The sequence below is a fragment of the Clarias gariepinus genome, unplaced genomic scaffold (genome assembly GCF_024256425.1).
Source record: "Clarias gariepinus isolate MV-2021 ecotype Netherlands unplaced genomic scaffold, CGAR_prim_01v2 scaffold_31, whole genome shotgun sequence".
NCBI classification, from domain to species: domain Eukaryota; kingdom Metazoa; phylum Chordata; class Actinopteri; order Siluriformes; family Clariidae; genus Clarias; species Clarias gariepinus.
In genome coordinates this window covers 686,462-701,686 of record NW_026520998.1, presented here as the reverse complement: position 1 = coordinate 701,686, position 15,225 = coordinate 686,462, and the positions used below count along the sequence as shown (strand labels likewise).

The 15,225-nt window shown below is 40.1% G+C and overlaps 1 protein-coding gene across 1 annotated transcript; it reads left to right on the top strand.

Annotated features, from left to right (window-relative positions):
* Nucleotides 1-233: 233 nt before the first annotated feature.
* LOC128517013 (GTPase IMAP family member 9-like) lies at nucleotides 234-3,296 on the top strand. The gene is made up of 4 exons (XM_053490744.1): nucleotides 234-316; nucleotides 500-588; nucleotides 1,476-1,512; nucleotides 1,606-3,296. The coding sequence occupies exons 2-4, from the start codon at nucleotides 517-519 to the stop codon at nucleotides 2,454-2,456; spliced, it is 960 nt and encodes a 319-aa protein (XP_053346719.1). The 5' UTR covers nucleotides 234-316; nucleotides 500-516; the 3' UTR covers nucleotides 2,457-3,296.
* The last annotated feature ends 11,929 nt before the right edge of the window (nucleotides 3,297-15,225 follow it).

The following is a 15,225-nucleotide window of genomic DNA, read 5'->3' as shown; positions in this document are numbered from 1 at the left end:
GTTCCTTTATATTGAAAATGCAACATTTTATTTTATTTCTGATCAAAAGAATGAAATGAACCAAATGACTAAAAAAAGAGTCGTTCATTTTGATAAACAAGATTCAATGAACCGAGTCACTAAAATGATTTAAACTTCCCAACACTACAGCCTTGAGTAAGTGCCAAAAAAAGGATCCTGTTTTGTAAGTCTGTTGCTATGGCAGATTCAAGTAAAACAAAACTAATCTTTCAGTGTAAAACGAAACTCTGCCTCTGAGAGACACTGCACTTCCCTCAGATCTGAGAAACTCCAGTGTTCACAAGCAAAAACTCAGGTGAGACATATATCTAAAAAAAAATAATAATTAATGTTTGTTTCAATATAAAACATTTAAGGTAAACCTAATTACTGTAAGTTTTTAAAACCATATTAATAAGTGTTTTAGAATAATTGTCATATGTTTGTGTTTGTCACATTTTAATTTATTTTATCGTGGTCTTAACATACAAATTCTCAGGGCAAACAAAGCAGTTCATGGAGCGGCTTTGTTCTCCTAAACGGCTGCTGTCAGCATGTTTTGTCATTGTGATCGGTTTGGCAATTCAGGTAAGCTAAAATTTCATACTGATGTAATACTTTGCTTGTTCAGTGTAAAGTTACTTTGCATGCAAGAAAGAATTATGTATCATATGTTACAACATACAGCAGTTATTAAGTTCTTTGATTTTCAATTCAATTTTATTTGAATAGCGCTTTTAACAATTGGCATTGTCCCAAAGCAGCTTTAAACAATCAAAAGAATTATTTAAGTTTGTATGGAATGTGAGTGTGTATGAAGCAAAATGGTCAGTTTGTCCCTGGTGAGCAAGCCGAGGGCGACAGTGGCAAGGAAAAACTCCCTGAGATGGTAATAGGTAGAAACCTTGAGAGGAACCAGACTCCACGGAGAACCCATCCTCATCTGGGTGAAACAGAAAGCAGGAATTGATCTGCATTCATACTGTGTGTTAGGTGAGTTAGCCAGTTCAGCTATAATAGTTGATGTTAATTGATGTTAATATGGAGGCCAGGTAGTTATTGAAGACTCAATATGGTAGACTTGTAGGAAAATCCAGTCCTAAACTATCGAGCAACTACAGCCAAGTCAAGTCCTCAGAGAATCCAGGATGGGTCAGACACGTCCGGAGGGCAGAGGGAGTCTGGATCACTGGCAGCTCAGGAATGACGTGTAGCTCGACAGAGAGAGTGGGAGAGAGGGAAGAGAGAGAGGGGGAGAGCAGAAGAGGAGAGATAACAGTTAGGATGATTTTGTCATTAATAAGACTAAGGCAACTTAATGTGTATATTCGCCTAGCATATGCACCTAGATGAAATAATAACTGCTTTATTCTCCTATATGTCACTTAAAAGGTCACTTTTTAAATATTTTTGTACGTTGCATCATTAAATCTACATTTACATGTATAGATCACCCTAAACTCATTTTCTTATAGATTTATGTGCAACAGAGTGGCTCTTTGAATAAACAAGGTATGTCAACTGGAAATTATGTAATTAAATAAAGTACAAAAATATATTTAAAAAATGCAGCTTGAAACTAATTTCATGTTCGAACATTAACAGAATCCAATGATGAGCTTCGGATCCTGCTAATCGGGAAGACAGGCGTGGGCAAAAGTGCAACAGGAAACACCATCCTTGGAAAAAAGGCTTTTGAATCTGACATCTCCTCTTCCTCTGTAACCACAGAGTGTGAAAAAGCCCAAGATAGTGTACATGGCAGAAAAGTATCTGTTATTGACTCTCCAGGCCTGGTTGATACTCGGTTATCTGCAAAGGAGGTGATCACTCGCATTAAGGGGTGCATTCCATTCTCTGCTCCAGGACCTCATGTTTTCTTACTTGTGACTCAAATAGGTAGATTTACAGAGCAGGAAGAAGACATTGTTAAGACATTTCAAGCAATTTTTGGGGAAAAGTCCTCAGTTTATACTATGGTTCTCTTCACTCATGGGGATAAACTGAGGGGGAAAACTATTCATCAGTTTGTTCTCAACAACACAAACCTTTTGGATTTCCTCAGGAAATGTAATGGTGGATACCATGTGTTTAATAATGAAGATCAGAATCCAAAACAAGTCATCCAGCTCCTGGACCAGATTGATAAGATGGTCACTTTAAATGGAGGACAATATTACACTACAGAGATGCTTCAGGCAGCAGAGAGAGCGATAGAAGCAGAGAAACAGCGGATCCTAAAAGAGAATGAAGCGCAAAGACTAAAGGAGATATATGATCTAAGGGCTAAACTTAAAGGGGAAGAATTTGAGAAAGCAAAAAAAAAAGTTCAAGATGAATATGAAAGATGGGCAAGATACAAAGCTGAAAGAAGCCCCTCAGTGTTAGAAACTATAGGCAGTTATTTAAAAGCAATTTACAATTCGGTTCATGACTTTATAGTAAGCCACATGTAAGATTAGACTTACTTTGAAAGTAACAACAACAACAAAAAATATTAATAATAGTCTCTTTTCTATATTGATTATATAGAAGAGACATTAGAATGCTAGAAAAGAATATGTGATTGTGGATTATTTAATTTTATAATAACCTAAATTATTATTCTAGTTTTAATGTAATTACAAATCCACCATTCGATGAATTACTTTCAATTATTGAAAGAAATTTTTGAAAGCTATTTTTTCATGAAATAGGACTTAAAATAATATTTTTTAAGAAATTTGAAAAGTTAACAAAAGCAGCCATAATATGGATAAATAGCAGTGATGCAGGCTGAGGCATTCGCTATAATAATGTGGTGTTGATAATAAAGCTTTTCTCTGCCTTTTCCTGGTTTTGCTTCAAAGCAGTATATTTTGGCTAATGTTCATTTATAACAGAGACTTGAAAATGCTTATTAAAAGGTTAATGTATTTTGGATGTCTATAAATTCCAGCAGCTTGACAAATATGTTCCAGTAACCTTTTATGTGAAAACATCAAATGAGTAATTAATCCTTTAAGTGGTAAGTAAAATTACATGTAATAGTATCTTCCTTCCTTACTTTTTTTTTCTCCTAGATTTCTAAACATGGGTGTGACCACTTACAGATAAAGATGATATATAAAGATGGAAATTATATCAGCACATTTCCAGATGATTTTTCTAAAGGCATTTTGTAAAATGACGTTCTGAATACTTTCTCCTTATTACTTTCAAACATTTTAATGACATTTTACCTACTGGACATGTTTTAAATACATAATTCAATACTGAATATTAAGCAAAATAAAAGGAATTGTTTTTGTCCCTTACTGCTTAATAAAATGTATAAACTACATTATTATTTTTATCCTAAAAGCTACAAATCACAGTTGTAATCAAATATAATATACCTTATTCACAATTAGGGATTCCAAAAGGATTTAAGAAACAAATAATTCACTTGCAATTCAATTCAATTCAATTCAATTTTATTTGTATAGCGCATTTAGCAATTTTCATTGCCGCAAAGCAGCTTTACATAGTCAAAAGAATTATTTAGGTTTGTATGAAATGTGAATTTGTATGAATCAAAATGGTCAGTTTGTCCCTGGTGAGCAAGCCGAGGGCGACAGTGGCAAGGAAAAACTCCCTGAGATGGTAAGAGGAAGAAACCTTGAGAGGAACCAGACTCAACAGGGAACCCATCCTCATTTGGGTGAAACAAAAAGCAGTAAATGATCTGCATTTATACAGTGTGTAGGGTGGGAGGCAGTTCAGCTATAATAGCTGATGTTAATTGATGTTAATATGGAGTCCAGGTAGTTATTGAAGACCCAGGTAGACTTGTAAGAAGTTCCAGTCATGAACTATCGAACTGTCAAGTCCCCAGAGAAACAGTTGCCAACACCAGTCAAGGCCAGAATTCATGGACAAATGGACATTGCAGCAAAGCAGCTTTAGAGAAATAAATTATGGATATTGATTACAAAAAGTAGGGTAAAAGTTCAGTTCTATACTGTAGTAAGATTGAAGATGCAACTTTGAAACAGTGACACAGCTGACAGTGTCACAAATAATGAATTAAACAGATCATGCACAGATTTATACATTTCCCAGTAAGCAGCGTGAAATCAATGAAAAACAAGCTGCATCCATGGAGTTGTGGCATTATCATTGGCACACACATTAAAATATTTTTTATTTTATACATACATTTTACAGTATATACAGTACTTATATTACATTATTTGAGTGTACACAAATGTTTATTTTAGATCACTAACACGGTATATCCTCATGTTTCATGTTGCAAACTGACATGTTGCACTGATGCTTTCACAAATTGCTGTCCACTGATTCTTTATGTTTAGAGGTAAGAGTAGGGCAGAATTTTACTTTAATAATTTCTGTACATTTTACTCCCTCCTCCACAAACTTTCTCATCCTCTCCAGTTTCACTTTCTTTTTGAAATCATCTTAATCAGATTATGACTGTGTATAAGTCCAACACAGCTCTATTATAGGGGCTTTTAACTGTTAGGATGATTTTTAACTGTCTGATTAGGATGACGTCATGCAGTCAAGTCACACACCTGTAAGTTTTGTCTGTGTGCATATAGCTTTGACACACCTGATTTTACCATTTTACTTTACTACTGTTTAAAACTACAAAAACCTGTAAAAACTACAACACTCACTATCTGCTAACCCATACGTCATTTTTATTTAACCTCCTGAATTTTTTATTTCTTTGCAGTGTAGTATCATTCGTCTCTTTTGAGTTTGGGTTTATCAATTCTGTCTAATTATTTTTGACAATTTAATTTGTTTTCTGTTTTACACATATGGGTATCCTACTGTACGTACTTGCGTAAATCTATGGATCTATAAATGAGGTCTTTAACAAAAGATATTTTCTTTGGTGAAAGTGAAGATCTGGAGAGTTTATGGGCATAGACCATAACAAAGTGTCAGATCCACTTAAACTACTAAAGTCACTTGTTAAAGTAGTAAATGACTTCCTATTGGCCTCTGATCAGGGTTGCGTCACTATACTTGTGTTACTTGACCTCAGTGCAGCTTTTGACACTATTGATCATAGTATTCTTCTTTACAGATTAGAAAATGTATTAGGAATTAAGGTAACTGCTCTCTTGTGGCTCAGATCCTATTTGACTGATCGTTATCAGTTTGTAGATTTAGATGGTGACTATTCCTCATGTTCTTAAGTGGAGTTTGGTGTTCCACAGGGTTCAGTTTTAGGCCCACTGCTTCTTTTCCCTTTACATGCTTCCTCTGGGCAACATAATTCGTAAACATGGTATTAGTTTTCATTGTTATGCTGATGACACACAAGTATACGTTTTAGCAAAACCAGATGAGAAAAACCAGTTTACTAAAGTTGAGCAATGTGTGCAGGACATATGAGATTGGACGTTAATTAATTTCCTTCTGCTTAATCCTGATAAGACAGAAGTTCTAGTCATAGGACCACAAGCAGCTAGAAGTAAGCTTTCTGATTATACCGTGATTTTAAATGGCCTTTCTGTTCCATCAAGTGCAACAGTAAAAGACCTTGATGTGATTATAGATTCCAGCCTTTCATTTGATGTGAATGGCTTTCATTCAGCCTTTTCATGTAGATAATATCACCAGGATAGCATTCTTTCACCTCAGAAATATTGGCAAGATAAGAAATATATTGTCACCAAATGATGCAGGAAAACCAGTTCATGCTTTTATCACCTCTAGGTTGGATTGTTGTAACACTAACTGTCTGGTTGTTCAACTAGATGCATAAACAAGCTTCAGTTAGTCCAGAACGCAGCAGCGAGTGTCCTCACTCGAACCAGAAGATACGACCACATCCCCCCTATCTTATCCACATTTCATTGGCTTCCTGTGAAATTTCGTATCGATTTTAAAATACTACTTTTGACATATAAAGCATTAAATGATCTTGCGCCGCAGTTTCTGAGTGAACTCCTAGTGTCTTACAATCCGCCACACCTACTTTGATCAAAGGATGCAGGCTGCTTGTCAATACCGGGTATTATTAAAACTACAGCAGGGGGCATAGCTTTTTCTTACATAGCCTTCCAAATAGTGTTCAGGACTCAGACACAGTCTCGGTGTTTAAGTCCAGGCTAAAAACCTATTTATTTAGCCAAGCATTTTTGTAAATTGATTTGCCTTAGGTAAAGGAGCAGATCTGGGGGACTCATGGACGTAGAAAACTAGGTGAACTGTTATGTTTAGATGCTGTCTTCCCCAGTCTCATTGATCACTCAGGTTTGTTCACGTTGAGGTAATTGGTTGCTTTACATCCCCGGGAGCCCTCATGTCTGTGTTTCTTTCTGGCTCTCCCTTTTAGTTATGCTGTTATAGTTAGTCCTGCCGGAGTGCCTGCATGCACTCTGCACTAAATATACATTCACCTTATACATTGTTCGACTGTGACCATACCTAACTGCCATCTCACCATCTCTTTTGCTCTCTCCTCTTCTGCTCTCTCTCTCTCCCTCTCTCAGTTTTCCTCTACCTATCTCTCTGTCAAGCTATACATGTCGCTCCTGAGCTGCCAGTGATCCAGACCTCCTCTGCCCTCTGGACCTCTCTAACTCATCCTGGAGTCCTGCTTCTGGTTGGAGATCTCGTCACATGGATGCCCCGTGTGGTCTGCCTGGGATGCGTGTGGTGACTGGGGATGGTTCCACTTTTTCACGAAGACGGTCCTGTCCTCTACTGATGCAGACAGCTGTTCTCTGAGGACCTGTGACTTCAGTCGCTTAATAGTTCGGGACTGGAATTTCCTACAGTCTACCTGAGCCTCCAGGAACAAACTGGACTTCATTTAATTTAACACATCTCCTGTTATACTGAACTTTTAGTCTCACATAGTTTTATGCAAATCAATCCCTACTATCCATTTTAACCCAGATGAGGATGGGTTCCCTGTTGAGTCTGGTTCCTCTCAAGTTTTCTTCCTATAACCATCTCAGGGAGTTTTTCCTTGCCACTGTTGCCGTCGTCCTCAACTTTTAACAGTTGTCACTGTCACAAAGCAGCTTTACACAATCAAAAGAATTATTTAAGTTCGTATGAATTGTAAATGTGTATCAATCAAATAAATCTACAATATAAACATGACTAATGACTATTCTGTTTTTTAACTGTGGCCTACCCAACACTTTATTGTAAAATGCATAATAACAATAATAATAATTATTATGATTATTTTAAATTCTTTTTTATTCTTATTAAAAATATTATTATTGACTGTCCTCCAAAATTTTTTTTAAATGTTGCATGTACTTAAAGGTCCCAAAAACTTAAGTTATCCTATTTTCCAGTGAAGTTGTTTCAGTTTGGGCAAACAAACCAGGTATCCACCCAGTAAAGTTGACCCATAATAAATATACATGGCATAAATCTAATATACGAATGCCTTCGCAGCTCGAAAATGAGGGTGTATCTTGAGTATGCCACAGCATTATACATCTCCATAACAACAGAGAAGGACTGTAACTCAGCATCAAAGTAAGTGCAATACACCCTAAAACAATTCAATTTTCAGTTTTCTTTTTATAGCACTTTTAATAATTGTCACTGTCACCCAGTAGCTTTACAGAATCGAAAGAAATTATGGCACTGAGTATGAAACGTGTGAAAAAATATTTATGAATCAAAATGAACTGAACCATGGAGCAGCTGCAGTCTCAAGTCCTCAGAGAACAGCTGTCTGCATTAGTCGAGGCTAGAACCGTCTTCATGGTAAAGTGGAACTGTCCCCAGTCACCACACACATCCCAGACAGACCACAGAGGATGGTCGCTCCATGTCCTCCTGAAGTCAACAATCATCTCTTTTGTTTTATCAATATTCAGAGGCAGGCTGTGGTCTTACATCAGTCTGTTAACAGTTATTTTATTACCGAAAAATTACAGAATTCAAACCAAACTTTGATACGGTGTAACTGGATAGAAAGCATGGACTGAGAATAAAAATATAGCATTTATTTTCTTTGCTGTTAAATGTAATTTGATGCAACATTAAAACAACATACAATTTTAAAATACAAGACTAATACAATAATTATACATGAGAAAATACAGAATACTAAAAAAACAGCTAATCAGAGTCCATTATATTGCCTGTTATAATTATTAATCACCACAAATTTGCTTAGGGTATAAAACGAATACCCTTAAAGTCAGTCTTATATGCCTGAAACATGAATATACAATATAAAGAAAACCAATCCACTTGATTAAATCTGTCCCCTTTCCCCACTCTGCCATCATGTGGCAAAAAACCCACAAGCACCTCATTTGGAACAGAAAGGGTCTATCCCCAAACTGTTCTCACAGTTGGGAGCATGAAACTGTCCAAAATGTTTTGGTATGCTGAAGCATTAAGAGTTTCTTTCACTGAAAGTATGGGATTGAGCCCAACTCCTAAACAACCACACCACACCAGTTCCAACATGACTGCACATCAGTGCACAAAGTAAGGTCCATAAAGACCAAGTTTGGTGTGGATAAACTTGACTGGCCTCAACCTGATAAGACACCTTTGGGATAAATTAGAACTGATACTGGGAGCCACGCCTTCCCATCCAACATCAGTGTCTGACCTCACAAATGCACTTTTGGAAAAACAGTCAAAAATTCCCATAAACACACTTCTATGATGTTCGCTGAAAAAGGCGAACAACTTATTAAACCCTATAGATTCAGAATTGGATGTTACTCAAGCTCATATGCATGTAAAGGCAGGCGAGCGAAAACTTTGGGCAATATAGTGTGTACATACAGTGCAAAGTGTTGGTAGGGGAGAGTGTAGCCAGACAACACAGAATGGTGGTGTGTAAAATAACCCTGGTGGTGAGGAAGGCAAAGAGGACAAAGGCAGAGCAGAGGACAAAGTGGTGGAAGCTGAGAAAGGAAGAATGTTGTGAAGTCTTTAGGGAGAAGTTGAGACAGGCTATGGGTGGTCAGGAGGTGCTTTCAGTTGACTGGACAACTACAGCCAATGTGATCAGGGAGACAGGTAGGAGGGTACTTGGTGTATCATCAGGTAAGGGGAAAGTGGACAAGGAGACTTGGTGGTGGAATGAGGAAGTCCAGGAGTGTATACAGGGAAAGAGGCTAGCTAAGAAGAAGTGGGACAATGAGAGGACTGAAGAGAGTAGACAGGAGTACAGGGAGATGCAGAGTAAGGTGAAGGTAGAGGTGGCAAAGGCCAAACAAAGAGCATATGAGGACTTGTATGCTAGGCTAGACAGTAAGGAGGGAGAGGGGGATCTGTACAGGTTGGCAAGGCAGAGAGATAGAGATGGGAAGGATGTGCAGCAGGTTAGAGTGATTAAAGATAGAGATGGAAATGTACTGACAGATGCCAGGAGGGTGATGGGAAGATGGAAGGAGTACTTTAAGGAGTTGATGAATGAGGAAAACGAAAGAGAACAAAGAGTAGAAGAGGTGACTGTTGTGGAACAGGAAGTAGCAAATATTGGTAGAAGTGAGGTGAGAAGGGCGTTGAAGAGGATGAAGAGTGGAAAGGCTGTTGGTCCTGATGACATACCTGTGGAGGTATGGAAGTGCTTAGGAGAGGTGGCAGTAGAGTTTCTGACAAGTTTGTTTAACAAGATCTTGGAGAGTGAGAGGATTCCAGAGGAATGGAGGAGAAGTGTATTGGTGCCAATTTTTAAGAACAAGGGAGATGTGCAAAGCTGTGGCAATTATAGAGGTATAAAGCTAATGAGCCAGACAATGAAGCTGTGGGAAAGAGTAGTGGAAGCTAGGTTAAGGGCAGAGGTGAGCATTTGTGAGCAGCAATATGGTTTTATGCCTAGAAAGAGTACATCAGATGCAGTATTTGCTTTGAGGATGCTGGCGGAGAAGTACAGAGAAGGGAACAGGGAGTTGCATTGTGTCTTTTTAGATTTAGAGAAAGCATATGACAGGGTGCCAAGAGGGGAGCTGTGGTATTGTATGAGGAAGTCTGGAGTGGCAGAGAAGTATGTTAGAGTGGTGCAGAACATGTATGAGAGCTGTAAGACAGTGGTAAGATGTACTTTGTAAGACAAAGTAAGACAAAGGAGCTGATAGTGGACTTTAGTACAAAGCAGGTGAGGAACTACCAGACCCCCGTCATCAACAGGAGCCCAGTGGAGAGAGTGGACAGCTTCAGATACCTCGGTGTTCACATCACGCAGGACCTGGCATGGTCCTGTCACATCAACACCGTGGTAAAAAAGGCCCGGCAGCGTCTCTACCACCTCAGACGCTTGAGAGACTTTAGACTGCCCTCCAAGGTGCTCAGGAATTTCTACTCCTGCACCATCGAGAGCATCCTGACGGGAAATATCACGACCTGGTTCGGGAACAGCACCATGCAGGACAGACGAGCTCTACAGAGGGTGGTGCGATCAGCTGAGCGCATCATCCGCATCGAGCTCCCTGACCTGCAATCGATTTACAGCAAGCGGTGCTTGACCAAGGCCAGGAAGATCGTGAAGGACCTCAGCCACCCCAATAACGGACTGTTTACTCTGTTGCGGTCTGGGAAGCGATTCCGCTCCTTAAAGGCCAACACAGAGAGACTGAGGAGGAGCTTCTTCCCGCAGGCGATAAGGTCTCTCAACCACAACCACATCACTATGCAGAACTACACAATATTTTCATAATTGGTCAAATCTATCAATCTTCTTACATCCATGAACACTATGGACAATTACACGCTCACCTTCCTTCATATATACACTACATGTCGTACGTTACATCCTGGACCATTGCACAAAGACACTTTAATAACTTTGCACACCTACCTTCACAACTACACTACATTTTACAGTTTTACGTTTACATCCTGGACCAGTGCACAAAGACACTTTAATAACCTCTGCACTAAGACACTTTGTTCTATGCATATTTGCACACACCGTACAGTATATTTTAATTTGCACAGTATATTTCTATTTTGTACATCATATTTCTATTTTTATTTTTAGTTCTATTTTTTCCTAGCACATTTCTATTTTTATTTTTAGTTCTATTTTTCCTAGTTTAATTAAATTTTTTAATTTAATTTCTATCGTATTTCTTTTATTCATATTTATTTCTTATTTGTAAAATTTAACTCTCTTTTAGGGTCAATGGCAGTCGTATAATGCATTTCACTACATTTCGTACTGTGTATGTTTGTGTATGTGACAAATAAAATTTGAATTTGAATTTGAATTTGAATTTGCTGTAGGTGTGACAGAAGAGTTTAAGGTGGAGGTGGGTCTGCATCAAGGATCGGCTCTAAGCCCCTTTTTGTTTCCTCTGGTGATGGACAGGATGACAGATAAGGTAAGACAGGAGTCCCCATGGACTATGATGTTTGCAGATGACATTGTGCTCTGTAGCGAGAGCAGGGAACAGGTGGAGGAAAATTTGGAGAGGTGGAGGTATGCTCTGGAAAGCAGAGGAATGAAGGTTAGCCGCAGCAAGACGGAATACATGTGTGTAAATGAGAGGGACCCAGGAGGATTGGTGAGGCTACAGGGAGCAGAGGTAAAGAAGGTGCAGGATTTTAAGTACTTGGGGTCAACGGTCCAGAGCAACGGAGAGTGTGGAAAGGAGGTGAAGAGGCGGGTACAGGCAGGTTGGAATGGGTGGAGAAAAGTGTCAGGTGTGTTGTGCGATAAAAGAGTATCAGCGAGAATGAAAGGAAAGGTGTACAGGACAGTGGTGAGACCAGCGATGCTTTACGGCTTAGAGACAGTGGCGCTGAAGAAAAGACAGGAGGCAGAGTTGGAGGTAGCAGAGCTGAAGATGTTGAGGTTCTCCTTGGGAGTGACAAGGATGGATAGGATTAAGAATGAGTTTATCAGAGGGACAACCCACGTTAGATGTTTTGGAGATAAAGTCAGAGAGGCCAGATTGAGGTGGTTTGGACATGTTCAGAGGAGAGATTGTGAATATATTGGTAGAAGGATGCTGAGGTTGGAACTGCCAGGCAGGAGGTCTAGAGGAAGACCAAAGAGGAGATTTATGGATGCAGTGAGAGAGGACATGAAGTTAGTTGGTGTGAGAGAAGAGGATGCAGAGGATAGGGTTAGATGGAGGCAGATGATTCGCTGTGGCGACCCCTGAAAGGGAACAGCCGAAAGACAAAGAAGAAGAGTGTGTACATACAGTATAGCACAGTATGAAGCAAAAGAACCTTGTTTCAATAGGAATTAATAGTCATTATATTAGATACCAGCTATACAAAGCTAAATGTTAAAGCGAATCCCTATGTCCTTTACTCAAAAATCAGTAATAATGCAATAACAATGCAGCGGAAACAGGAAATTACTGGTCAACTTGCTGATCAGGATCATCCTGATGGGAAAAACTGATGTAGAGAAAAGTGCTGTAGGAAACACTATTCTGGGAGGATCAGCATTCAAATCTGAGTTGTCGAGCTCATTTCTGACATCCAAACTTAGACTGTAATAAAATAAAATCAAATAACAATTGCAGTAATAGACTCACCAAGCAATTTTTTGCATTAGGTACAATATATAATGAAGAAATTGTGAACAGGGTCAAAAAATACAAATTCCTGTGTGTGCTGGACCCTCACGTGTTTGTGGTGGTTCTCCACCTGGGAAGACTGAAGATAAAGATAAATACAATAATAAAGGATCAAAGAAATTAAAAAAAAAAATTGTAGTGCTCTACACATGGGATGTTCCATAGTCACACGGGTTTAAGTGACTAAATAATGAATGAGTAAATAATGAACATTGGCTTAAAGTTAGCCTTGTCGCCTCGCTTCAGTGTTGGTTTGGTCTGTGTGTGCATGGGATTTAAACATTCCCATCATGCTTGTCTACAGTTGTCTACAGAAGGTTCATTAGCATTTTCAAACTACTCATAGTGTTTAAACGTGTGTGTGCTTGTGACACCTGCCCACAAACACACACTCTCTCTGTCTCTCTCTCATTCATTTTGGAAATGCTTGTGAAAAAAAAACAACTGCACGGAGGAAACGCTCCAAGCACGGGGAGAATGTCTCGGGTTACTTTGCTGTAACCCTGTTCCCTGAAAAGGCGGGAACGAGATGCTGCGTAAAAATGCTATGGGAACATCTTGTCATGTTGCCGGTTGTGAAGCATGTATGTATCAAACACGCCAAATTTTGGCTTATATAACCTAGGTCGGGTGACGTCATCTGATGAGACGCACCTGCAGGTTATAAATAGGACTGAGCCAGAAACATTCCTCAGATTGATTTGTCTGAACGGACGTCCGGTCACGTAGCCAGTGCGGAATTGGAACGCAGCATCTCGTTTCCGCCTTTTCAGGGAACAGGGTTACAGCAAAGTAACCCGAGACGTTCCCTTTCAAAGGCTTCACTTAATGCTGCGTGAAAACGCTATGGAAACGAGAATACCAACTTCACACACACTTGCCGCAGGGGAATACCTCTTGCTAATGCAATAGATGAGGCGATCCCCCTAGTTGAATGAGCCCTGATTCCTAGAGGTGAAGTGAGCCCATGCGCCTCATAGGAGAGGGCAATAGCATCTCTCACCCAGTGTAGTGGCGACTGCCCCCCCGGTTGCGGCCCCAAAACGTGTAAAGCTGCTCTGACTTACGCCACTGGCTGATGTGGTGGATGTAAATCTAAAGATCACATACTGGACACAGTAAGTAAAGTCTCTCCTGCTCCGAGGCTGTAAAAGGCAGAGGACAGAAGGCTTCAAAAGATGGCACCGAGTATGGCTGCCTCGTCGCGCGCTCCCTCAAGCAATAGTGGTTTTTTGTATCTAATTCTATTTTTATTTTATTTTATTACTAGTAACACGTTATGTCTTTTTGTTTACGATCGCCAAACATTACTGGATATAAGAGCAGGACTTTCTTACCGTTTTCCGGAGTTCAAGTTTTGGAACACAGATCCTCCATTTCCAAATCCCCCATTCATCTCGTCCGAGACGCCTTTGTCCTGGATCCCTGGAACCTGCAAATGCCGGCGTAGAGGTAGAAGATCCGGCGTTTTGGTTCGACTGAGACAGCGCAGTAACAGACCACCGCTCCCCAGCTTATTACTAGCAAACGTACAGTCTCTGGAGAACAAGCTTTGTGAACTTCAGGCACGAATCTCCTTCCAGCAGGAGACGCGGGACTGCTGCGTGATCTGCCTTACAGAAACCTGGTTGTCGGACAAGATACCGGACTCCGCGATTCAGCTACCAGGATTCTTCGTGCACCGCGCAGACAGGTCGCAGGAGCTAACTGGGAAAAGCAAAGGAGGCGGCGTGTGCTTCATGATCAACAACTCCTGGTGTGATTATGCAAACGTGCACCAGATAAAGTCCTTTTGCTCACCGGACCTGGAGTTTCTGATGCTTATGTGTCGTCCATTCTGGCTACCAAGGGAATTTTCAGCAGTCATTATTACGGCTGTTTATATTCCCCCACAAGCCGACACTGACCGAGCACACAGGGAACTGTACAGCGCGATCAGCAGTCAGGAAACCGTGCACCCAGAGGCAGTGTTTATTACGACAGGAGACTTTAACAAAGCGGGTCAGGGGTAGCTCAGTGGTTAAGGCGTTGGACTACGGTTCGGAAGATCCCAGGTTCAAACCCCACAACCACCAAGTTGCCACTGTTGGGCCCTTGAGCAAGGCCCTTAACCCTCAACTGCTCAGATGTGTAATGAGATAAAAATGTAAGTCGCTCTGGATAAGAGCGTCTGCCAAATGACTAAATGTAAATGTAAACAAAGCCAACTTGAAGAAAGATTTACCAAAACTCCAGTTCAACACACGAGGAGAGCGGCTGCTCGACCACTGTTACACTTCCTTCCGGAATGCGTACAAAGCCCTCCCCCGCGCCCCTTTTGGCCAATCAGATCATCGCTCCATTCTGCTTCTGCCTGCCTATAGGCAGAAGCTGAAACAGGAAGCTCCAATGTTACAGGACTGGTTTGATCACGTGGACTGGGAAATTTTTCGAATGGCTGCAGACAGCATTGATGAATACGCAGACTCGGTCTGCGGATTTATTAGGAAATGTGTAGATGATGTTCCTATCCAAAACAGTAAAAATTTATCCAAACCAGAAACCATGGATAAACAGTGATGTTCGCATGGCACTGGCAGCACGGAACTCTGCTAACACATTGGAATATAAACACGCCACCTATCAACTTTGGAAGACTATTAAGTCTGCGAAACGTGAGTACAGGAACAAAGTGGAACAACAATTTGAT